This window comes from Ischnura elegans, chromosome 5 (genome assembly GCF_921293095.1).
Source record: "Ischnura elegans chromosome 5, ioIscEleg1.1, whole genome shotgun sequence".
In the NCBI taxonomy this organism is placed as follows: domain Eukaryota; kingdom Metazoa; phylum Arthropoda; class Insecta; order Odonata; family Coenagrionidae; genus Ischnura; species Ischnura elegans.
Window position 1 is genome coordinate 122,297,809 of NC_060250.1, and position 25,403 is coordinate 122,323,211.

Sequence of the window (25,403 nt, forward strand, 5' to 3'; positions counted from 1 at the left end):
GAATTCCATGGTGCATGAGCGATATAATTATGGCTGTGGACCAAAATTTATATTGGTAATGACATACCTGGGGGGAACCCAAAAATAACGGACATGATTTTTTAAAAAATTCAAAATTTAATTTGTGTTACAAACGCTAGTCACCTTCGAAGTACTCTCCATTTAAACTGATACATTGGTTAAAATGTTTTTTCCACTGCGCAAAACACCTTTGGTACTCTTTGGTTGTTTCCGATGCCTTGCAAGATGGCCTTCAATTCCATTTTCACCTCCGTAATGTGATGAAAATATTTCCCTTTCATCACCATTTTCATCTGGGGGAGCAAAAGGAAATCACAAGGTACGAGACCTAGTGAGTAGGGTGGGTGAGAAAGCAGTGTCATGCAATTTTTTACCAAAACCTCAAGTCGTGGCAAGTAGCAACACATGCTGCATTTTGATCAGGAGTCAGCAAACGAGGAGTGAATTTCACGGTGATTCGTCTCATTTGCTAATCTTCAGCTTAAATTCACTGCAATGAATGCAAAGGAAGACCAGGTTGTTCAGCCGTCAGTTTTGGACCTGGAAGGCTGGCCCGGGCTTTGAATGTTTTCGATCAACAAGTTGCCGAGTTTGAATTTGGAATACCACTCGTGCACTTCAGTTCTTTTTAAGGTGCATTCTTTAAAAGCTGTAGACAAAAGATAAACTGTGTCCAACTAAATTTTACAGAGCAAAGAAAAAATTTTCAACGTTGCACAATGCTCTCGAATATCAGCCATTTCAAAAATCATAGAGATCAAGAAACTCTTCAAAAGTAAATGGTCACAGGATCTCACTACAACCGTCTAAAGCCATGCTATTTCACAGACTGACTTAGAAATGATGAAATAATACCCATCTGGTGGGAGAAGCCCAAAATCTAAGAGTTACGTGTGCAGTGATTTCCGTCTGGTTATTTTTGGGTCCCCCCTTGTAATGTATCAAATTCATAACTTACCATTGTTATTCCTCATTAAAACACATACTCTATTGCAAGTACTGAGATTATGGATTTCACTCATTGCTGCACTCCGGGCATTTTAGGAAACAGATTTATATGCACCCCAATTGGTAAAGTAAGTCAATCTTATACAGGATAGATTGCGGCCTCCTCTTTATTATCCCCTTGGTTTTACGCAGCAGAGGTGCGCACAACCCCCTGAATTGTGGGGTGGTGGCCCACTGCCCTGCCACCTATTGCTGAGCCCCTGGATCATATAAATGGGAAAAATGAAAATTTGTCCCGAAGTGTGTTCTGCATTAGGGAGGCAGGTGAGTTTCATCCTCTTGTCACAATATTTGAAACAGCATTCAAAATTAGAGTTGACTTGCTAGGGATGAAGACATAAATAATTTTGAGAATGAGCATTTTTTTATAAGAGAGCCACAGCTTCCTAATTCCTCGGGGGTAGGTAGCCCCCCCTAAAATTGTACTCGGGGGAGCAATGCCTGCCTGTTGTTGTTCCCCTGCCACTGTGCCGCGGACAGAATTTTGCGACTCTTCTGAAACGGTGTCTTTTGCCCTTCAGGATGGAAACGAAGGAGAAGTGTGAGCACATAATTCAGATGTTCAATGGCAGTCCCCTCCCTGGCTGTAAGGAGCCACTGTTGGTGAAGTTTGCGGACGGGGGGATCAAGAAGAGGAGTCAGTTCAAGAGCCCAGACAACCGGATGTGGAGAGATGGAGAGGTATGCTGCCCAACCAAAATCGCCCTGTCCAGGCGGCCTCAGTGGCGACCCTTGGGTGACTTCACCTGGGTGTGTAGTAGTCCTACTCTATTGTTTCCTACCCACTGCAGGGGAATGCTTAATGGAAAACTTATAGCAACTCTGCTTACTTCTTCCAAACTATGTACCTTTTTGTTTGTTTTCCCTCGTTTGAATTCTTACATTTTCTTTCCTTTATTTAATTTATTGACAAAAATGTTGAGCATATGCTAGTGCAGGGTTGTTACAGGTTACAGATTAGGTGAAAAGTCAGGAGGATTGGAAATGGGTCGAAGAAATCAGGGTTAAGGCAGTGAACCATGTCCATGACATCAGGGAAAGTATAATTCAGAATGAGCTAATCAAAATAACCGCCATAACCTCAGCTGTATGAGAGGTTGCGTCTTTTGAATGGAAAGGTATGGTAAATTTGGCTTCAGAAATAGTATAATATGCAGCATTAACCAATTTCAATCATCGTATATATTTGGAAAACAAATGATATGATATCAAATTGCGTATCATTTTTTATACTTTATTCCAAAATAGTTGCTCTTTTTTTTAGCTGCAAGAAACAGTAGAAGGAAATTCCTCTTCTCAGCTTCACCATATTTCTCTTCTCTGTTCTTACAGCGGTGTAAGCCACCCCAAATTACCTGAAAGAACTGAAATGCATATTTTCCAGACAAACTTGATCTCACTTACAGGAATCTTGTAACAACCCTGTAGTGCTATCTGAGTAGAAAATGTAGTTGATATATATTTGTGACGTAGGTAAATGGGAGTAAAAAATAGTTCCTGTATCATTTATAAGCAATTTTGTGGAAATGAATTTACTTTTATTAACCTTTACCTCCATAACATTCTAAGTGTTCTGTATATACTACCCCTAAAGCTCTTGTTTATTGTTAGTTTGATATTGTGAGGATACCTACCCTTAAAATACTTTCCAGCAGAAAATCCTTTATCCTAATGGTGATGTGGACCTAAATTGAATTCTGTGTGTAAGCCTAATAGTTTGGGAGTAATCTATTATTTAACAAGGAATGAGTTTGCTTATTACATTAGCCCATCATTTCAAATGATGTTTTTCACGTTGAGTTCACCATCATATCCATTGAATCTATAGGCATTTTTTATTGTGTGGAAATTAAGGCTTGTGAAACCATATTTCTAAAAAAAAATTTTTTTTTCACCACCAAGACCCTAGTATTCCAGTCTGGTATTAAGTTGATGCATTGCTTCATTATGATTTATTTAATGTTATTAATTTCTCAGTTAACATCTTTGCTTTTGCCATGGTTGCATTAATTTATCACTTGTCTGTTGTATGTGGATCATAACCTAAAAAATGAATTACAAGAATGGAAAGTATGATGGAATAACTAAAGTAAAAAATTAAGGGCTTTACGGAAGATATCACTTTGGAAATTCTCTCTAAAAAATCAGCCGTTTGGAACCTTAAAAATAACTTTTTGATGGCATTGTTTACCAGTAGTGACAAAATATACAGTGAAATTCCCTTGCTAGATTTTTCAAATGGCTCTCAAAAAAAGTACCAAGTTGCTGGAAATTGTAAAATGTGGGGAAAGCCAAGTGTCATTTACACTCTAATTCTCATTGGAGTGATTTTTACTGCTACGAAAATATCCTCAGACCATTAAGATATCTTCAGCATATTCAAGTAGGCAGTTCAAATTTCTGCAACAATCCTGTTCTTTTATGTTTCTGATATATTAAAGCTCATGCAGTGTAGTTGTGGGGTTAGACTTGGAAGATCAAAATCCATGATTCATTAAGCCTTTGCCCTGAAATGATGAGTCTAGCTCGTAGGTATGGTATGGTATTTGGAGGAGGCGACCAACAGCTGAGGTCATTTGCGCCATGTGGGAAGGGGTAGGTAAGGAAGGGTGGAGAGAAACCTGGCGTCGCCATTAGCCTGCTCTTAACGAAAGGCGCCAAGGGGACCACGGCTTAACGTCCCATCAGACGGACGGAGTGTTGCGCTTGAAATGTCCTCCACACAACACTCAAGCAGGGATCGGGCAGTCTCTGATAATTCTCTGCCACTGCCGGGATTTGAACCTGGGCCCACCGGGTGGGAAGCCAACACTCTAGCAACCACACTAACCTGATCCCCGTCTATCTCGTCATGAACCTTCAAAGCCAATTCGTGCAATTTGCGAGTGTAGTTCATCATCAGGTTTTCATAATTTTAGCACTATTTAGGGGAACAATATAAATATTTTTAAAGTTTTACAATGTTAAAACATTCATGATATGCATGAAGAATTCAAATTCCATGAAATATGATGCGTTGGAAGGAATAAAATGATTTTATGCAGGTGGCGATGGCTGTGTTCTCGATGTTCTTATGGGAAGAGGTTTTGTTCGTGAACAATATGAAGTAATAATCACCTTTATTTCACTGTAATGCGTTGATTACAGACTACAAAATGTCATTTCATTACCTACCATTCCATTTAAAAAGAACCACAGAAAAAATAAATTGAAGTGTAAGGAGTTACTTGAATTCAGTCAATGTCAGGGCAATATATGTTATGACATCGAGAATGTCTGCGTTTTAGTTAAATAAGCACAAAATTTTCTACCATTCCCAAATTTTTCATTAGTCTATGACATCATTAGAGTTCAAGCTCATTAAGTCAATCAAAGATAATTACTCGTGAAGGGAAGTAGCTGCTCTTGAGAGTATGTATCAACAACAAGCTATGTTAGGCCAGTACAGAAAGGTAAGGAATTAGTTGAGGCACTATTAGCCACTTGGTAAGAGTTCACAATGTCATGAACTTATCTTTGAAATGGGTAATGAAGTTAATTTTTTGTCGCGAATATTTGGATACTTGGCAGAAATTGGTGTAAAATGTGGCCAAACTGTAATTGGAAGATGCCCGATGTAGGGTATGATGTGTTGAAATGATGTAAATAAGGGAAGCCCAAAAAAAATAATTACTTAAAGTGGGAAAGTATAAAATCTGGGATAGCAAAAATGGGGTCATACTGCATTTTGATTGCCCATAGAAAGAAATCTTAGCTTTCCAAAACAGGACATTTGGTTCTCCTGGGGCTTGAGTCTTCAGCTATTAAATGGTCAAACAGTCTTGGCTCTTTTGAAATTGCATCCTCACTTCTCGCCATTCCAAACCTTCCCACCTAATACTGCTTCTGCTCGCAGCCAGGCACCATGTAGCAATGAGCACCCTGGTCACATTTGAAATTATATATCAGTAAATTAGTTTCACTAGGGTGTGTATGGGGTGGGGCATTGAGCTTTGACAGCAATTAATGGCCGTGCCAATAACTATAATATTTATAAGATTTAAGTAAAAACAACTTGCAATGCCATTCTTGGCAATGGGTTAGCTATGCAATGGACTTCCTTATACTTACAGTTGCAACTTTTGCATACTTTATCTTAGAGGCTAAAAAAATTAGGGAGAGATTATTTTTTTTATTACTTTTTATTGCTTTTTTTCTTTCATGTGTTTACTATTAGGTGAATCCCCTAAGGTAGATTTGCTAAGAAGATTGGGCTTCTCGAGCGTACTTGATAATAGGATATATTTTCAGTCTTCATGCAGGTCTCCTCAATATCTCACAGCTTTTTCACATGTATCTTTAGACATATTTATTTTATACATCAAATTTCTTTATTTAATGTGCTGTAGTTCACTTCAGACGTGAAAGTATGTAATATTATGCTTATGTACATGCTCCAACCCTTCTTGACATATTTATTTTCATGTTTCTTAGTTCCAAAAACAATGCTTAAGGTAGACTGTTTTACAGTGCATGATTATACAGAAGTTTTAGATAGTTCAATTTACAAAATGTATTAACAAAAACAGCTTTTACAGGGTGTACAGTAAACAAATCTCCAATCCTTCTTTCATCTTTGGTTTGGCACACTTCATGTTCCTCTTCTGGAATACATAGTTGCTTTACTTTGTTTTTGTATTTTTTCTGAGTACGTCATACTTTGAAATTCCTTGTTGAAATATTTCTGTTTCTTCAGTTGTAGACAATTATCATTGTATTTTTTTCTTTATCCTTGATAAGTTTTTCATTTATGAGGTTTGCAATTTTCAAGTTCTTTTCGGCAAAGTTGCTTCGTTTGAAAAAAATGATGTCAAAATTGAGGAAATAATCGGTGTTGGAATTCCTTTAAGCAGCTTCTTCTGCATGAATTTTCTAACCAACTTTGTTTTCAGTTTTATGGGTCTAATTGGCCACTGAGGTTGCTAAAAAAAATTGAGTTATAATAAGTCTGGTATTGAATCCCTTAAGTTTTATGTCCCATATGATTAAATTCTTCAAACATTGATAAAAATTTGAGTTCATTTCTTTTGTCATAGTGTGTGTGCCTACTACATCTAAGTCATTCATAATCATAAGTGTTGCATTATATTTAATTAAAATATGTTTTTTGTTGTTTGTATTACCTTTGTCATATGTCGTGTTACATATATTTATTGGTGATTTAATTAGGTTACTGCATGCTAGTTGATGTTTTACCCAATGTTAAATATGCATAATTTTGTTGAGCCATATTGCTGTTGGAATGGCTGGACCTTAAGTTTATATTAGGTTTGACCTCTTAAGCCCTAATTAGGTTGAGAAGGTTTCTACCTAGAGCAGTACCCATTCAGTTACCATGCTTATAGATGAATGTTAACCATGAAAATAGACTTGGTCTGATAAATATTACTTCCATTTTAAATTTAAGTGCCTTACTTATAACCCACAAATTGTTTCTTGTAAATTAAATGATGAATTTACTGTTTTAAAATTATTTATAATTTTTTCAGTGAACATATGCAAATTAATTGCAGCCTTACTAAGTGCAGTATTTTTTGTCTTTACATTTTTTTATTGTTGATTTTGCTTTTAATTGATCATCATTATATGACTTTTTTGTAATATGAAGCTAAATTATATGAATTTAATAAGTTGCATTTCCCTAAGTTACCCAATGTAATTACTCACGTATAATGAAATCTATTGTGAATCTGTTGGTAAATGAAGAATTTACTTCTCAGCTACATTGAAAGGTTATTGTGGAGACATACCAGGTGCCAGCAAAAAGGGCTCTTCTTTTAGTGTTACCAATTTTTCTTTCAACTTGCAGATAGTACCTGGTTTATGTTCCAATTATTTGGTTGTTTGATGAAAATGAAAAATACAGTCCGTGGGAGTATTTGTCAGACAAGAAACCTATTCTGAAAATAGTAATACATAATTGATTTGAGCTCTATATTAGTTAACCAGCCAAATTTACAAAGGATTGTTTAGATTAAACATCTACGATTAAACATCTAAGGCATTGAGTACAACATAATTGCAAATTTTAAACACCACCACATGCAAACAAAAAAATTGAGGCAATAAATACTGTTCAAACTTCAGGGCTAGGTTATTCGTGGTTTACCTTTTTGTGCTGCTTCTGCTAAGAAAATTTTGTGGTTAAAAATTTAAAAAAAATATGTTTAATGTTTATATTCTCCAATATTGTTCAACTTTATTAAGAAATGCATAAAAATGAAAAGTTATTGATTCTAAAACTACTCTTACGATGACATTACCCTGACAGCACAAGGAAATGGGATTTTAAGTACTCGGGGAAACTACTGGTGATAGCCAAAGATATCAGTGATATCTAATCTGTGCTCAAAATTTCATAGCATAGCTGAAGTAATTTTTTAATCTTTCCACTATTACACAGTTTGAAAAAATATTTAGTTCTTCCTTTTTTATGGAATTTTTACTATTATTTTATTTTATAAAATTAATTGTTTGATGAGCCAAGGTGTTTAATTAATCTTTCCCTTGCTAGCATACTCTAGTGTCTATTATGACCTAAATTTCTGCTCCCCATTCCTACCTGGGATATACTTAGCAATCAAGAGGATGTCAAAGTATTCTGTTAGCACCCCAATGGGAAAGAAAGTTAGGGAGGAAAAGGGGTTGCCAAATATGTACTTATTTTTCCTTACAAGTGGGGTGCAGGGGTCAAAAATGGTCATGAAATCACACTAGCTACTAAAATTACGGGAAACAAGAGAAAGCTGTTCAGGAAAGAATTTGGATTCTTGCTCCTTTAGGGCAGCACACCCATTTTCCTAACTTACTGGATAGGTGGTAATTTTTATCATGTCCATTGGTGGAAGGAATGGAGCTTGCATTGTAAAAAGAAAACACCTGCTGATTTTGGGGATTTTAATTTTTTACTGATGTATTAAAAAATTATGGAAATGGCTGTTTATACAATAAAAAGTAATTGTTGGCTTTAACCTGGTTATGTCTTTGCAATCCTTACAATACTCGTCTGTGGTTTTTAAAAGGCTTATTTATTCATTTTTCTCTTCTCTGGTTATTAGACTTAAAATTCCAAATTTATTGAATTAAGTGCATCTAAATTGCACTTGACACTTCTCTACTACTTATTTATAAGCTAAGTAGTTTTTCTAAGTTTTTGTCAGTTTTTCCTAAGACTTCCAAGCAGAGCAATAGTCCCAACTCAGTTCATCAATTTTTCATTGAGACAATAATTTTTGTCTCAGAATTACATCCTTTTTCCCTTCATCTGTTACAACTTAATCTTTGCTCTTCTTGTCACCCTACCGACAACTTTTTAACCCTTTACTCCATTTCCTCCTCCGTTGTTAATTTTATTTTGCTTACTTTTTTTTGTTACCCTGCTGAATGATATGTTTTTTTTAAATTTTACTTTCACTTATTCAACTTTCTGCATTGATTTCTTGGCATACTTAACATTCCTGTTCAATGTGCCCTTTTCACCTGTAACACTCATCATCTTATCCCATGTGTTTGATCATGAAAAAACACACCCTCCCACTCTGTATCTCATATTCCTTGGGTTACTTTCCACCGTATGCAACTTTTGTTTCTTACCCCGTCCACACCATTTGCACCATCCCTATTTTGGGGCCTGCCTCCTGCCCTAAACCTCCCCCTCCTCCTCCTCCCCGACAATGTTTCTGTCCTCATGCCTGATACCCTAACCAGGGGGCACCTGTCTCTTATGACCCCACCACCCTGTCCCAGAATGGCGTGGGAGCCCAGATGCTGCCGACTTCGTCGTCGTCCCCATCGGCGGCTGTTGCAGCAGCGGCAGCAGCTGCAGCCATGGGCCAGTACGCAGGGCGCCATCATCACCACCCCCACCACCACCCACACCACCACCCGCACCACCATCCGCACCACTTCAGCGCAGCGGCGGCTGCAGCCGTGGCAGCAGCTGCTGCGGCAGCGGCCAATCAGGTGCAGGGGTACTCTCTACCGACGACTCAGTGGGTTCCGACCCCATATGTGATGCAGACCCCACACATGCAGCAAGTGGAGGTAAGACATGAGTAGAGGCACGCGATAGGTGGTTTTCTTTAACGGCCAGAAGTGGTGTTACTTTTTGCCAAAGTGGTGTGTTTTTACCCTGAAATCAGTGTTGATTTAACTACAACATAATGTAGTAAATGCTTGCTAATTAGAAACCCTCTTAATTCAAAATACGTCCTTGTTCAAATTTGTGGGCTGCCCTGTCAAAGAGCATGTGCAATTGCAAGCAAGAAGGTATAGATGATCGAAATACCCTTGAAAATATTATTCAAAGTCAAATTTTGCCCCTTGACTCCTGTTTTTATTGAATAATTCACAGATTCCACCCAATGTGAACCTATCCTTAGGGTACCATTGGAGAGTGGCTTATTATAAAAATTTTCTCGGACTTTTGATTTTAACCTCTCAAAATGTGTCATGGGGAGTTAAATTGGTGGTGAACTATTTTTTTGAAATACTGGTCATTAATGAAATATAAATGTGTTTTTTAGGACCAGTTTGCCTGCCAGCTTGCCACCCCAACCCATATGCATACGTACAAGAATGATAACCAACATTCGCAAGCTGGAATATCAGTTGTAAGTATCATCAGGAGTACTTCAGTTTGCCTTTTTTTACCAGGAATAAATTGGGTATTGAATGCAGTATTCATAATATTATACTAAAATTTAGACTTGTTGGTTAGAGGGTAACTTGAGCTTATTAGATCACATACATTTTAGCTTGGAATCAGAATATTCCTTAAAAACTTTTATCTTTGCATTCATGAGTATTGGTAGATTAAGGAGAGTCCCTGTAAAATATGGGAAAATATAAAAGATGGTTTTCTTTTAGGTGGCTCTTAAATGAAATATTTTATTCAACCAGCTTAGCAAACAATGCTTTGAAATAATAGATGAATATGACATAAAAGCCTCTTGTCTATACATATCAGACCTCAAATTCATCATCATTGAGAGGTATTGCATACCAACAATGCCCTGTGACAATGATGAACTGCACCCCCTCCCCCACACCATAATAATATTTTCGTGTAGATTTCAAATTTCTCCCCCAAAATGCACCCCCACTCCAAATTTATCCCCTAATTATTTTTCTGGTTTCTGAATTGCTCTTGGGTTACATATTTTATTGCTTGACAATAGTTGTTATAGAAAAAATCCTAGACCAGGAATGAAACCACAGACATTATGATTTCCTTTTTATTTGCATTGGTAATTTGCCATGAGAATCAAGTAAGCTGGATTGCATAGCAGTTTTTACAGTGGCCTGAAAAGCCAGAGATCCATGGTTTGATTCCCAGTCCAGGGAATTTTTCTATGGCAATTATTCTGAATTTCACCGCTGTTCAAGTGTTAGATGATAATAGGGTAGTTTCCTTCATCTAAGAAAACGAAATGCATTGATTGCGATTCCTTACCCACCATTAGTGTATTCGTAATATACAAATTATTTGGTTTTAGAAATCCCAGTTTAGACGAATGGCAACAGTCAATTTTAACCTCATTTGACAAAGGCCAGATTGGCGCCCATGCGATGCCACTCCACGTGACATCACAGGGACCTAGTTTCTATACGAGTAGATAGGAGTTTTACATCGTCTGAGGTTACCAATGCATGCATGAGGCACAGAGCTCAGGGAAACATGTCTTAATAATCACCTATTAAAACTGGCTAAGGCCGGAAAGTTTTCTTCGTTTGATAAGGTATTAATAATCCTTATTTAAGCCAAGTGCTACCAGCTAGCATGGTACTCTGCTACCTGCTAGCATCCTACGTCGTATCAGCGCTCAGAGCTTCGCCCCAAGGTCACCTCACAAGGCGGCAGGGGGAACCAGAAATACGTCACACGGACTTTATCCATCATTCCTACTTAGCTGTCGCGTTTTCGCGCGTTTGAAATTTTTCACTTTTCGTTAAATCGCGAAAAATAGGTATTATCATTTAAAAATCTAAAAGTGTGAAATTCGTACTCCAGGAGTAATAATCTTTCAATTTAGGCAATAAAAAAATAATAGGAAACCCCCCTATTATATCATATTTCATTGCAGTTGAAGTCTTTGGTTGAGGCTTCGTGTGCTGTCATGGTCTGGGCCTCTGGTGAGCTGATTTAAGCTGGAAAATTTGAGCCAGGAGGGGATATTTTATAATCTTCTTGATTTTTGATTGACTTTTTATTTCTAGAAAGTTTTTGTAGCTCATTGTTGGCTTCCTTTATTTTCAGATGATGCCATCTGCTGATCCAACATCAGTTCAATATGGTTCAATGATTCCTCAGCTCACAACACACATGTCAACCCTACAGCTTGGGACAGCTGGCTCTGTAAGTTTGTGATAGTGGTCATTTTTAATCGACTCTTTTTTGCAGATTTATGGCATCGGCCCTTTCACTGTGACTGTAGAATAGAGTTGATCAACAAATATACATGCTATGTGACAGTATTGGCTGTATTTTTCTGCGATTCTGAAAGAAAACATTTGCTTCTGCTGCAACAGTTAGCTGGGGACTGCAAAAAATTTAACTTTGGGATATGAATATGAATTTTTTTGGGGTATAATAGTATATCTTTTAGCATCACATGGCATGTTGACCATCATGGTATCAGGGGTAAATTTGTATGATGGGATTTTTTCAGATATTTGATCCTGAAAAATAGAGATTTAATTGCAGTATAACCCATAATTTATGAAGTTGAAGGGACCTAAATTCCTTCAGTTTGTAAAGGGGGTTAGTAAAAGGGATTTTGTCTTGCTGGTTGCATGCATTTATCACCTGGCTGGTATGTGATTATCCTCAATGAAGCCACCCCGCTAACTTTCTATGGCAAGTATTTCACTAATATGGGATGAAATAATGCAGGAGTAATGTTCTTCATGCAGTGATATGTACACAGAGAAGGTCAATACAGTGGGAAAGAACCTGATTGAATTTTTAATTAACAATCTGGGCTCTGACCAAGCCATGGGGGATGAAGGCGATTCAAATATAGCGACAGTGATGTCTTTGTGACTTTTAATTTACTGATGTGGGATTATCTAGGATAGGTTCCCACTAAATACCCCAGCCCTTCTCCTAATATATCTTGTCACCTTCCCCAACCCATCCCATGTGGCCAACAGTGATACCTTTCTGCTTCAAAAGAGCATCATTAGGCTTTTACTGTAGTTATAATAATGAATGGTGATTCCCCTACCAAATGCCCTTAGTTACAGTGCTGAAGAGTGATTTCACACCAATCAAATGCCCTTACAGCCAACACTTTTGGTTCTATTTAGAGGTAATGAATATTTTAGGTGTCATTTCAGGAACTCCCAACCTACTCCAACCCAGCCTAGCCTTGTGTAATTCTCTTCATGAAGTAATGCAAAGTATAATGAGCATATTACCCCAGAGCCCTCCAACCCACCCCAACAATGTGCGACATGTGACCTAAATCCTGTAATGCTAGAAAATGCAAAAATAACAGCAGAGGAGCAACATGCTGTTCAATGTGCCATCTGGTGTGTAGTGATGGAATCACACATTCCTGAGGGCTTAGCTGGCATTGAAAAATATATTTGTTGCATTAAAAGGGTTGTCGCATTACCATAAAAGGTGGTATTGAGATGAAAATAGTGTTGCTGAAATGCCTAACATTGCCACTTGCTAACATGATGTTAAAGTCGGTGATAAGTGAACGAGAAGTTAGCAGAAATATAGAAAAAAACCTGTGGGTCCATATTGACAAATAAAGCTTTATGATTCAATATTAAAAAATATGGTGTTATTAAGGATGACCTACCAATTGCTATTCCATGTTTTTGTTTCAGTACATAGCGGCAGGACCACATGCGTATCCATTTTACCCAGGGCCTGGGACGTCCATCATCCACACATTGCCAATGCCTGACTCAGAGCAGACTTCCAATGCAGCCTCACCTGATGATTCATACCAAGCTTACCAGGCTGCACAGCAACCTGCAAAGTAATTAGATGGTGGGTGGAGAGAGCCATGACCAATTGAAATACAGGTTGCACTAAACAAGTTCTCCTTTTACGATGGGAACTCGTGAACAATGGATTACTTAGCCTCTTATCTCGTCTCCATTCATGCTGAATCCACTGTAAATATCTGGATGTTATTTTCATTTACAGTCAACTCTCAATTATCACTACCCAGATCATTTGGTTTGTAGATTTTCCAGACTATTTTTCTCATCCCCACTCCCAAAATTTCAAAGAATATAATAAGGCAAAATACAGAAAAAACTAACAGATCAATGCATCTCAGTAAAATCTATGCAGAAGTGTGTATTTCATCAGTGGGCTTAAATATGTCTTTTCGTTGGTAAACTTTAGTGATGATTTAATCACAACATGGAGGAGGTCAATGGCTGATCTGCTCCTTAGAAAAGCGAATGAATATACAGCTGCATATACTCCCGGTAATCACCATTGCATTTCTTAACTTTATTATGCACAGTACTTATGCAGAGCGATTGTCATTTCCATGTTAATTAATGAAGTCCGTTTTGTTTAAAAACAACCTTAGCATAAAATTGCTTCATTTTAATATAATTTTACCAGCTCTTTTCCATGAGTTATTTTACCTCGTCAAAATTAACTGATGTGTTTGCAATAGCTATAATTTACCATTCATGAAAAACTCTATACCGCTTATTAAGTATTTATAATTAATAATGCCTCTTGCTTAATGCGTTCCTGCTTTTCGTTCTTAACTGGAAAACGTAAAATTCCCTGCTTCTTTTGTGTTGTTGTCATCATCTGCTGATCATCAGTTATTTACTTCACTCTAGGAAGCTGCTAGTTATTCATGTAGCAGCAAGCTTTCAAAGTTACATTTGTCTTAGTGCACTTCTTTTGCCCATAAGGGTACATGATCGTGGAATTATGCTCTTTTTATGAATATGGCTGAAAAGTGGGAAAAGTTGTACTTCCCATTGCTAAGAAATTATAATTGATCACAAGGACTGAAAAAAAAGAGAGATTGTGCAGAAATTTGCCAAAGAATGTGATTAAAGATTGCTAATGGGTTTGGGATTAAATCAAGAATAAACGAATAATATTGGCATTATAACAGCTGAGTAGTTGCTTCCTGACGAAACGATTATATTTTAAGGAATGGAGGAAGTTGTTATTGCAGCAATGAAAAAGCATTATCAGGGAAGACTATTACAGATACTGGCAAGAAGAGATGATCCATTTTTTCAATTTCTGTCCTTTGTTGAATCCTTGTTTAGCTGTTATTCGGTGTATTTTACATTTTATGAAGTAAAACATTGATATCACAACGGCATTCATTATATTCCTTATTACCCCCGTGTTTTGGTTATCAGGACTTCTTCTTACATCCATTAGCCCAGATAATTGGAGTTGACTGTACCTATGAATTTTCATGATTCATGAAATTAAATGCTCATACTTGCTTTGAGTTAATCATTTGATATAAACCGTTGGACACATTTTTTATTTAACTCAAGATTAATCATTAAGTGCATAGGAGAAGTACAATGCCATTGCAACTCGGCAATGTATGCTAATTCATTATCTACATTTTGTCTTCAACTCATAGATTTAAAAAATAAAAGTTCATATTGATTTTTGAAAACCCAACCTTGGTAAATTCATTTGTGTTAATGGTCACTTCCTTGGATTTCTAAAGAGAAATATAAATGAACAAAATAGGTGATGAAATTTGCTCTGAAATTGTACCCCGTGTTTAAATATATTCTTGTACATATTCAGAATTACTTTACTAACTGGTAATTGGTGCTCTTTCCTGGTATTTTAATGGGACATGGTATCTCTACTCCCCTACATTTTAGGCTAAATATATATTAGACATTCTAAGCATGGATTGCATGATGATCTTCTTGATGATTAAGAAACCCTATGCAGTATAACATTAATTCTTTCTGACTTTAGTTATATTTTATTGGAACTTTTACAGTAAAACCCATGTATAACTAGCCTACATACAGGAAATTTTACAAAATCTTTTTTTAAATGAAGTCATAGCCCTGGTCCCCTGTTCTTCTTCGTATGTATAATATAATGCATGGAATAAAGCCGGCCTTGGTGGCGGCGGGGTAACGTCCTTGCCTTCTAAACAAGAGGTCGTGGGTTTGAGTCCCACCTGGGTAGGTTTCCCCCGTCCAGGGCATGGTTGTTCGTGTACGTTTACATGTTACAGTTGTTAAATACCCCGGTAAAAATGGCCAATTAGAGCTGTATCCAGTGGTTTGAGAATAAAATAAAATAAAAACTAAAAAGCTGACCATAATGAGCCTTTATAATTACAAAACCTCCCTAAAATGAAGTCTGAACATGGGCTCTACGAAGGAAAATTACCTCTGCATAGCAAAATTTTCACTTTGAAATTATTTGAGCATGATTTAATAGCTATTTAATTTTCAAATTCTACATTATGCAAAGAGTTTCTCTTTGTTGTGATCTGTAGCCTTGTTCTCACACATCAAGTTTCACACGTCAAGTTTCCTTCATGCCCTTCACTCTGTAGGTCTCGGATGTGAACCCCTTTGAAGCTCAAAGCGGAAGGGTTAACACAGAAAACCCTCCGCAGTATTCCTACTTCCTGCTTATTGCATTAGTATCAATGGAAAAAAAATATAGCAGACTCCAGATTATCTGGCTGCAGTTTATCCAGGTTGCAGATTATCCGTGCATGAGTTCACGGTCCTTGTAATTTTTCTGAGAGCTTTCTAAAAAAATAAAATCGTACGCAAAAGCAACAAGATATATGCATTTAAAAAAATACAATTCTATACCAGGCTAATTATTTCCATTAGAATCCCCTTCTTAAAGAGGAATTATTTTATCTACTAGGAATGTATCAAGTTTACTTGGACATCTGCTCTAGCATTTTAGACGACTTTCAGTGGCGGGGAAAAAACTCTTGATTCATTTTAGAAGATTCTTCAATGGTTCACCCAGGCACTCTCCTGCCAAGACAATTTGCCTTAAGTTCTGGTTTTCTATAACCACTACTGTACGATGGCGTAATTGCGTGCTCTTTGCCGTGCTCTTCTTTTCCAAAAATCGCAGTACAGGATCAGGCTCGGTGAATATGGATGTGTCCCCCTGCAGTTGCATCCCGGGCAACTTGTGCAAGACGTGACTACTTGGTATGGTGTCTGTCAGTGTAGTTTCCGACGTCTCGCAGTGGTTTTGAAGCATTTTTGGAAACCACTTTTCTGAATCGGTGACCTCGCAGCCACGGGTACATGGTTTTTCAGAAACCAGGTATTACATGTAGCAATAGGAATATGAGTACAATCATGTTATCACCGCAAACAAGATCGTGATAGGGAAGAGAAAGCTCTTGGCCATTCCAGAAAGCAATCTAAAATAATAGACAATGTGTGTAAGCAGTAATAGATTGTTTGATTTACGTAAATTATGTAAATTACAAGGAATCAAAGTTAAGTTTGGATTATCCATGTTTTCCAATTATTCGTGCCGTCTCTCCCCATCATTAGCCCACATAATCGGGAGTGTACTGTACCTGTTTGTAGGTTTTTTCTCATTAAGTCATTCTTGATTTTCATATTTTGGGCTCAAGCGCAGACTTCATTTTGGGGAGTTTGAGTTTTTGTAATAAGGGAGGTTCTCTTCAGGAGGTTTTTTTTGTGCACTGTCCATTGGAAGGGTCCAATGACTTCAAAATAGGGAAGTTTTGTTAAAGTTTCACAGTATGGGGATATTTTGTTTAGAGGTTTTACTGTGACTAGATCATGCATGTTTCTCAAATTTGTTTAACATTTACAACTTGAACCCATCGTAATTATTTCCATAAAGTAGATGCGAAACACATTGTGCTTCTTGTCATAAGATGTGTTTTTATATTTGTAATATATTATGGCTTCACTTTCATTTGAATTGATCGTATGGAAAAGATTAGGAATAAAATAAATCCAATCTCAATTCCTACTCATTCAAGGTGTAGTTAAAGGATCTTTATTGGCTTTGGTTGAGGTTAAGCTTGAAATATTAAGTGCATAAAATATTAGCATTTTGCTTGCAAAAACATTTCATTTTGCTGAAATATGCTACAGGCAACAAAAAATAATTTGATGATAAGAATAAGTGGGATGGTTTTTGTGGAAAAATTACATTTTTTAAGGTCACATAGCATGTCAGGTTTGTGATGAAAGTGTTGAAATACATGACTGATAAGTGTCTCAATTTGAAACATTAGTGTTGCATTAATTTTTTTTGTCTGAGTTAATTAGAAAGACATAGTTTTGTTCTTAGATAATTGAAGTTTATTCCAGCAAGTTATTTTTCTTTTCTTTGCAGGTATAATTAGAGAAATTTGAAGAAGAAAAAATTACAGCTGCTTGCTTGGAGATGTTAATGTGATGGCAGGTCAGAATCCTGTTAGATTGTTTGATGATTTTAGGGAACTCTTTTCCAAGTGTGAGGTTCAATTCTTTTCCGTAAGAGATTGGAAAAGTTAGACTACTTCAACCTCTGGCATTAGGTTGTGATTGGCTTTGAGTTGTGTGTGATTTGGAAGTTCATAATGCGGTGCCTTTTTACGTTGTACAACGTTGGCTGCATTTTGGAATGGAATATTTGGAATTTTTGAATAATTGACCAGAGTTGTCAAGCATGGTGTAACAACAGGCTTTTTCACGCAACCACCTCTGAAATGGCCTGCCTCTTGGAACATCAAGTTGATCTATGAGGAATTTGGTCAGGAGAATCAGTTGAAAAGACCTCATTCCTTCAAATAATGTGAAGGATTGAAAGAAAATCATGCCTTGGCTTCCCAAACTCCATGCTCACCCTAGAAATCGTTTTACATTAGTAAAAAAGGGGGTTGTCTCTGATGTTTTCTGAATTGACAAGGGAGACTACCACAGCCACTAATTATTAGCTTCTTCCAATGCTTCCCACTCAATATCCAATCTTCCAGCCTATTTTCTCCCCTTGCTCTCACATCACTATTCCTTGAAACTGTCTTGTTAATTTTTTAAATTATATAGTGACAGTACTTTTTTATTGAGAGAAAAAAAGAAGTAAATGTTCACATTCCATATTGATACCGGACCGCGTTGTTATCAATGTGTTTCGGTTGCATTATAGTGCATTCTGTTCCTTACATTGAATATATTATGCATGGATATATATTCTTCGAGCTCAGCCTGGTTGGTGGTGCCAGTCTGCTGGCAGTGATTTCTATGTTTACTATTTTTTTAAACAAGAGAATCAGGTTGGAAAATTTTGAGATTTTTGTAAGAAAATGTTTTTAGATACGTGCCTTTCAGAATCCAAGACAGGGATTTACTGAAAAAAACTAAGCCAAATTACCTTCTAGTTCATTGTTTCTGTGTTGTAGCTGTTGAAGAAAGAGTAAGGGGTTCTTTTGCCTAGTGTTGTAGAACAAGAGCGTTCTCCACATAGCATGATTTTTATTAAGTAGCCTGAGGTTTGTGGTCTTGTCTTTATAAATATCATTTTTATAAAGAATTTCGTGACTCAGACTAATCACTCGATTCATGAAAGTAAGAGTTTTACTGGTCATTTCATGAATGAGTCAAATGATCGAGTTCTCTTGGATTTTATCGAGGAAAAATTATATTGTGACTATTGCACACTCTTATTTTATAAGAGTGCAATGATTGACATAATGAAAGGACTCTAAGTAGCTAGTGTTTGATGAGCTCATTTGCTGTTTTCAAGCATTGGGTTGCTCATCAAAAGTTAACTAAAATAAGAGTGAGCATTGAGAAAGATGTGTTTTCTTTCAAAAGTGAATCATGGTGCAGTAGCATTAATATGGCCAATATATACTTCTATATTTGCCAGGTTAGTGACAAATTGAAATTGTGTTGAATTCAGCCAAACTAGTGTGTGTGCGTGAGTGTGTGTTTGAACTGTGAAGTGCTTTGTTATAAATTTTTTTGCGAGAAGTGATGATTTTTCTGGTCCTGAAAGCACAGAATTGTTTTCATCCATCTGTAGGTAAGCTAAATATTGAAATGGAGATTTTACTGTTAACAGGGGAAAATTTAGTTTATTTTGGTACATCTGAATTTGATGGGAAATGGTTCTATTTTTAAAGCATGGATAACCCAAACAAATCGTAAATGTGTAAAGAAAGTTATTTAAATTGCCATGCATTTTAGGGATTTTTTGAGAACTTGTAGTTAAGACACTTGCATGAACTGAGAGACCCAAGTGTTCCATTTTTGATGAACCATGCATCAGACAAAAGTAGTGCTATAGCTATATCTCGACTGATATTGTGCTGCAAAACTCGATGCTGCTTGAACTCCTTCATGACTTCAAGAGGATACAGCTTTGTAAAACAAGTTAATGGTAGCAAGCACCCGTGCGTGGTGTATGAAATTGTGTAAAAAGAGAATTGTAATTGTGTAAAAAGGAAAAAAATTGAAACTGTAGGATGCATGTAATTCAAAGAGTCTTGATTGAAGTGAGAATAATTGAAATTTCAGATTAGATGCTGAGTGATGAACTACTTTTGGAGTCACAAACTCATCTATTGTAGGCAATGGAATAGTAACAGTTTCAAGCTTCAAACAAAACTCTTTCATATGTGTGTAATTAGACCTAAGTCATTATGTTTTTTTTGTTACTTTTTTTTAAGTTTTGAGCAGTGATGTTCTCATTTCGTCTGTGAATATTTGTCGTCACCTTGTGTGTCAGTCCATGTGAGAGTTATATGTGAGTAATATTGGTAGAATGTAGTTAGTAGGTCGTAAAAATACTAAAAAAGAGTTTACTACAAGTTAGAGCGTAGCAAATAGTTGATAGTTTCATAGTTGTTTAGAGGCTGAGTCATAGCAGAGGGAGAAAAAAATTATAGAAAGAGCAGTTTTATTTTCAAGAAACAGCAGTTTCTTTAGGAGTGGGAGTTATTTGCCCTGGGCATTGGCCAGTTAAGTGCCCTTAGTTGTGTATCTCTCTCCTCCCTAGTCTAAACTGTTTGAAAAAAAAGCATAGATTTAATTTCCCCTGTATACCCAGAAATAGAGTTGTTTATTCAGATCAGTCAAAACAGAGAAATTCCACTGAGAATGATGATGTTTTTGCTCCATTTGCAAAAAAGGAGCCTTAGCAAGTGAAAAAGTTATTAAAATAAGAAAAAGAGAAAGAAGTTTATTTTGTTACACAACTTTTTGTGAGGGATTCTTGTTGTGTGTTCCTTAGAAGTAGTTTTTTCAGGTGGATGTAAGGGTTTTTTGAGAGCCTGGGGATGAAATGTCTTCAATTGAGAGTAGCAGGGGTGGTGGTGGTCAGGTATAGCTCGCGTTGGCATTTAGGCCAATCATGGGGTTGGATGGCAAACGTGGAAAGCAGGGTGTCTCTTTGAGAAAGTTAAGAAGAATGGATGCATAAAAAGTCAGGATTTTTTCCTGCGAAATGTAAGCCAGGTAGCAAAATGGCAAAAGAACCTTTTTTTTATTAAATTAAAGGTGAAGTGTATAATTTCTTTTTGATGTCACCATGGGTCGAAGTTGACCAGGTTCTACATCTTTGCAAAATACGTGTGGTGAGATTTTTTGCCAAGTTCCTTGTAAATATGGTGGTGTGCTATGCTTCAGCCTCTGGTAGAAAAAAGCAAAAAATCCAATTTAAATTTAGGAAGAAATTAATTAAGATTTTAAGATATCTTGATAAAATGACCAGTGCGTGCTTGCACAGGTTAATTTTGCGGGATAAATGGTCTGATCACTCTTCTTAAAGCATCCAGTTCATGGTGTGGTTTAAAATAAAGAAAAAAAGAGAAAACGGAAACTAAAAAAAAAAAGAGTTCAAAAAGCCAGCTGGAATTATTTTGGAGAGATGGTCATGTGACATTCCAGTCTTCCCCATAGCTGGGAGAGCACAGTTTCAGTAAAATGATAGCAGTGTGTTTGTGTGTGCAAGAGTGATGGGTGTGCATGTGTGCCCAGTTGATGACTGCTAGGCTATGGATGTCTTTAAAGTGTAATATGGTGATGATGCTGTTTTTTCAAAGCTGCAAAAGGATTTGAAAAGACATGTATCTTGGTGTGGTCGTGTGTCCAAAGCAAAGTGTGCAGGATTTGGGGATTAGAGAGATTTCAATTTGTGTGCATTGTCCGGAAGGAAGCAGATTTCTGGAAGAAAAAAACAGTGCAATTGAGAGGTTTTTCTTTTGTTTTTCTTTGTTTTTTCTAAGCAGTGTAAATATTTTTTTCTTGTTGCCGGTCAACAATATTTTCTGACTCTCCTCCCCACCTGTTCTTCGTTCATTTGCCTTATTTGTTTATGGTCCCACTTGCCTTTTGTTTGTTATACCTCAAAAAGTCTTATGGCTTTCAAGATGTTTTTGTAAACCAGTCTGATGTTTCATTAGTTTCTTGTGACTCATTTCCAATGTTTAAGTCCTGTAACTGAAAAATAGTGCAAAATTGGTATAGGACATTGTTTTGTTTTGTGCATGTCAGAAAAGAATTATTGTCATTCATCTTGATCAATATGAAAAGGCAAGTTTTGAAGGATGTGTACAGCGATTTATTTCTTATCCTTGTTGGCATTGGTTGGTTTACCATTAAGTCTGTAAGTGCTGTATGAATTGAGAGTTCAAATTATTTCTGTGTTGCTGAAACTGTGGAGAAGAAAGAAGTTTGCTAACCTCAAAGGTGTGAAAAGCCTTTGGAAGTAGGTAGAAGAGTGAGAAGCTAGCATTGTAAGCTCCAGATGTTCTTTCGACCTCAGTTCATGTGATTTGTGCCACTCTTGGTGGAAGACAACGGGATCCAAAAACGGGGAAACAAGGAAATACATGAGACAAGTCGCTGAACCTGTTTGCATAGGTTTGCCTTATCCACATGTGGAACAAGTCCAGAAGTTGCAAACAGGAGTGTAGATTGATTGGTTCATGAGGCTTTCATGAGTTCATGAGGTTTTCATTCCACCTGTCAACAAATTCTTTGCTTGACAACCATGTTTGTGTTGAACCTATTGTTCATGGTAGTGTCAATAGTGTTATTTTTTTCTTCAAAGCAACCCATTAATTTCTTGACTGATTGTTGTGTAGTTGAATGGGTTGAATAAAAAAGAAAAATTACCGTGAGTGGGTACACAGCAGACTTTCTCCTGTGCTATTTTTAAATTTTGTTTTTTAAAAGTATCAATTAATGTTGATCCTTTTTCAACTCAGTACCAAGCTCAGGTGTATCGACTGTAAGACCAAAGGGCCACCCCGCCATGATTAAATTTCAAGCTAAGAATGTTGGCTTCTCTGTGAAGCATGTGAAGAATTGCTTACTTAATTTCATATCTAGAAATGAAATAGAGATTAGGAAAATAAGGTGACCCTACCTTGCTTTAGTTGGGTTCAAAGAGCTGACCTTGTTTTTGTGTCAGGCTGAGCCCTCAAAATCCAAAGAATATATCAGTAGAATTGTGATACACATGCTACAATGAGAAATGGTGCCCTCTTAACCTTTTAATTTGAGATATTTGCAACCCTCTCTCCCATACCACTTAGTATTTGTAATGAAATGTTCTGAACAGTTTTTATATATTTTTTAAATTTTATTTCTGGTCACCCAACACAAATAAGTGGCGATTCATCACAATATAGGATATAAAGATTTTTTTGAAGGCTCTGACTGAAATTATGGATAAGGAAAGTATGTGGCAACTTGCCTGTCGGGAGTTGTTTTGTTGGAGGTCAATAAAGATCCATGTTGGGAAGCAGTGTTGGATGGGTTATTTATTCCTTCTTTAAGATTTCGCATTAAAAGCCGTCTTTAGTGAGAACCTAGCGTACAAGTGTGTTATTTGGAAAGCCACTTTTATTTTGGCATCATGGAATGGAGTTGTCATAGGTACTTTTGATTCTTTTGAGAGTTAAGAAGTTATTGGTAGAGTCATTTCTATGAAGTCAATCTCAACTACTTGTAAAGCAAAATTAGTTCATGGTGGAATAACAAATTAGCTGAATTTCGAGGCCACTTCTTATTGATACAAACGGAATTTATGCATGTTCTTGTACACGTAGGGTCTTTTCATGGGCACAAATTACTGTAGTGTCATCTGAAATTCGCTAGAAGGATTTGACAAAGATGCAAGCGTTCCCAACCTTCAATGATATGGCAGATATGGACAGCATTTCCCCTCACCCTGTTGCTATAGCTCAATTATGTTGGTCAAAGAAATACATCAAATGCTTGTTATTTTAGTAGAAAATCTGCTGTAACAAATTAATTTCATGCCTTATTTTTTACTGAAATGCACTTCATTATTATATTTCATTAATTATCAATCTTGTGCACATTGTAAACAAATCGCTATAAGCTGGTTAAAATCTGGGAAATAATGCAATTTTTTTTTCCCAGGGGCTGTATTTGTGCCATAAATTTCCCCCATGGGCACCTGCGGATCCTCTGATGATCCTGATTTTTGTATACATATACCGTATCAATGAATCATTTCTATTACCCCTACGCCCCAAAAAAGATATCTTTTTTTGATGTCTCATTTTGATTTTTCTGCCATCAGTCCCTCCACCATTAGCTCCTCCTGAAAAGTTCTCCTCAGTGGAGAGGGCTGTTACACCAATCTTTACTCTATAGGTGTCTGCTGGATTGTTAAATGCCTGATTCTCTGGCCTTCTAGAAAGTGGCAAATTCCATCATGTTTCTGATCATCTTAATGTCAAAGTGAGTGACTTAACAATGAAGTGGCATTGTGGAAAATGGGGTCTCCTATAGAGGACTGAAACCCAATCATTTCCCGATTGCATTTATTGCATACGCCTGCATTCAGATTGCCTGGGTGACAACGTTCACCTGCTAGCGACTGCCATGGTCGTTTGGGTTCCAGCCAGGCATTCGCCTTGCACATCAACATGAGGTCTGGCTAAGGAGATCCTCACCATGGAGGCCTGAATAGCTTAGCGAAAAAGTATGGAGCAAATACCTCGGCCTCCTCCCTTGACCTTAACCCCCACCCTTAACCCTGACCCTCTATCATGAGGGGGAGGAAGGATCCTGAGTGTGTCTCTATCTCTTGCAGGTTTCTATCCTGGTGGAGTGTGACAATATTTTTATCGCATTTAGATGAAGGCCTCTTACTGTAGTTCTCATGGGGAGAGACCACTGTATTCTGCTGGTTTTTCCGGGTATTCTTCCGCGTTTATCCATTTGAAGGACGATATTTCGCCAACGTTCCAGTTGGCTTCCTCAGGTCCACTGAAGTGAGACCACCACTTCAGTGGACCTGAGGAAGCCAACTGGAACGTTGGCGAAATATCGTCCTTCAAATGGATAAACGCGGAAGAATACCCGGAAAAACCAGCAGAATTCATCATAATCTCCGCGGAAGCCTACTTGGAAACTTTGGGAGAGACCACTACCTGGCCTTTTTGAGGCATATTCTTTTTAGCTGCTAATTTTCACTCCAGAGTGTAATAAGCAAAATCTGGGGAATGTCTTAATTTATCTTACAAAATCGTTATTGATTAAGGAACCTCTGCTACATAAAAGAATAATCTAGTCAATATCTTTGCCTGCTGGCATGATTCCAGGCTGGTTTTACACTTTATAGGTACAGGGGCAGTGAGGGCCCTCGTGGCTTTGCAAGGTCATGAGGAGGAATGTTGCTGTTCACTTTGCAATGCTACCCACATTAAAACATCATGATATCAAGTCTGTTTGGTGGTTCACAGGATGGCAAAAGCTCAATGCAAGTGACTTCAATTCGTTCCACATGCTCTCCTCTAAAAAATCAAATTCTCTTCCAACACCTCATCTAGAGAAAGGATGTCAATGGCTTATCTATGTATATAAGATAGGAATTTGGTATATATGCCTGAGATCGAGAGATACCAAAACCACTGCAAAGATCATTGTGAAATTTGCTGCATGCATTTACTTTTTCACAAAGGTTTTTGTGCCATTATTTTTTTTTTTGTAACTTGCCCACAAGGGCCCTCCCTGTTGGCCATTTAAAATAAATTAGGCTCACAATCAGTGCAATGTGCCACAGTGGTTACATTTTCTGCTTTTTAAAAGTACTTCCTCTAAAGATGGAGAGCTGGCATGGGCGTACCCAGCAGAGGGGGGGGGGGGGGGGGGAGGGCTGCTCCCACTAGAAGAAAAAAATGCAGAAGTCTTTCAGAAAAATCAGTACTGAATTGAAATGAAAGCATTCAAAAAAAATTCTTTAAACCCACGAAAAATGATGTTTTAGTGTAACAAATAAAACAATTACCACCACAGAGTAACAGCAAGTATCTGTGGAATCATTGCGTGCCAAATGATTTCTCAAGACTCCT

At 37.1% G+C, this 25,403-nt stretch overlaps 1 protein-coding gene across 8 annotated transcripts in view; it reads left to right on the forward strand.

Moving 5' to 3' along the window:
- The window catches only part of LOC124159492 (protein alan shepard), a 198,697-nt gene extending 175,874 nt beyond the window's left edge, over positions 1-22,823 (forward strand). For 3 of the 8 annotated variants that reach the window (XM_046535326.1, XM_046535328.1, XM_046535333.1), the window contains 6 exons: positions 1,551-1,779; positions 8,776-9,111; positions 9,594-9,680; positions 11,327-11,425; positions 12,913-13,067; positions 17,423-22,823. In XM_046535326.1, coding sequence (XP_046391282.1) covers positions 1,551-1,779; positions 8,776-9,111; positions 9,594-9,680; positions 11,327-11,425; positions 12,913-13,067; positions 17,423-17,432 — 916 coding nt within the window. In that variant the 3' untranslated portion in view covers positions 17,433-22,823. Of the gene's footprint in view, positions 1-1,550; positions 1,780-8,775; positions 9,112-9,593; positions 9,681-11,326; positions 11,426-12,912; positions 13,079-17,422 lie in introns of all 8 variants that reach the window. The other 5 variants (XM_046535330.1, XM_046535331.1, XM_046535327.1 and 2 more) reach the window with 4 other exon arrangements.
- The last annotated feature ends 2,580 nt before the right edge of the window (positions 22,824-25,403 follow it).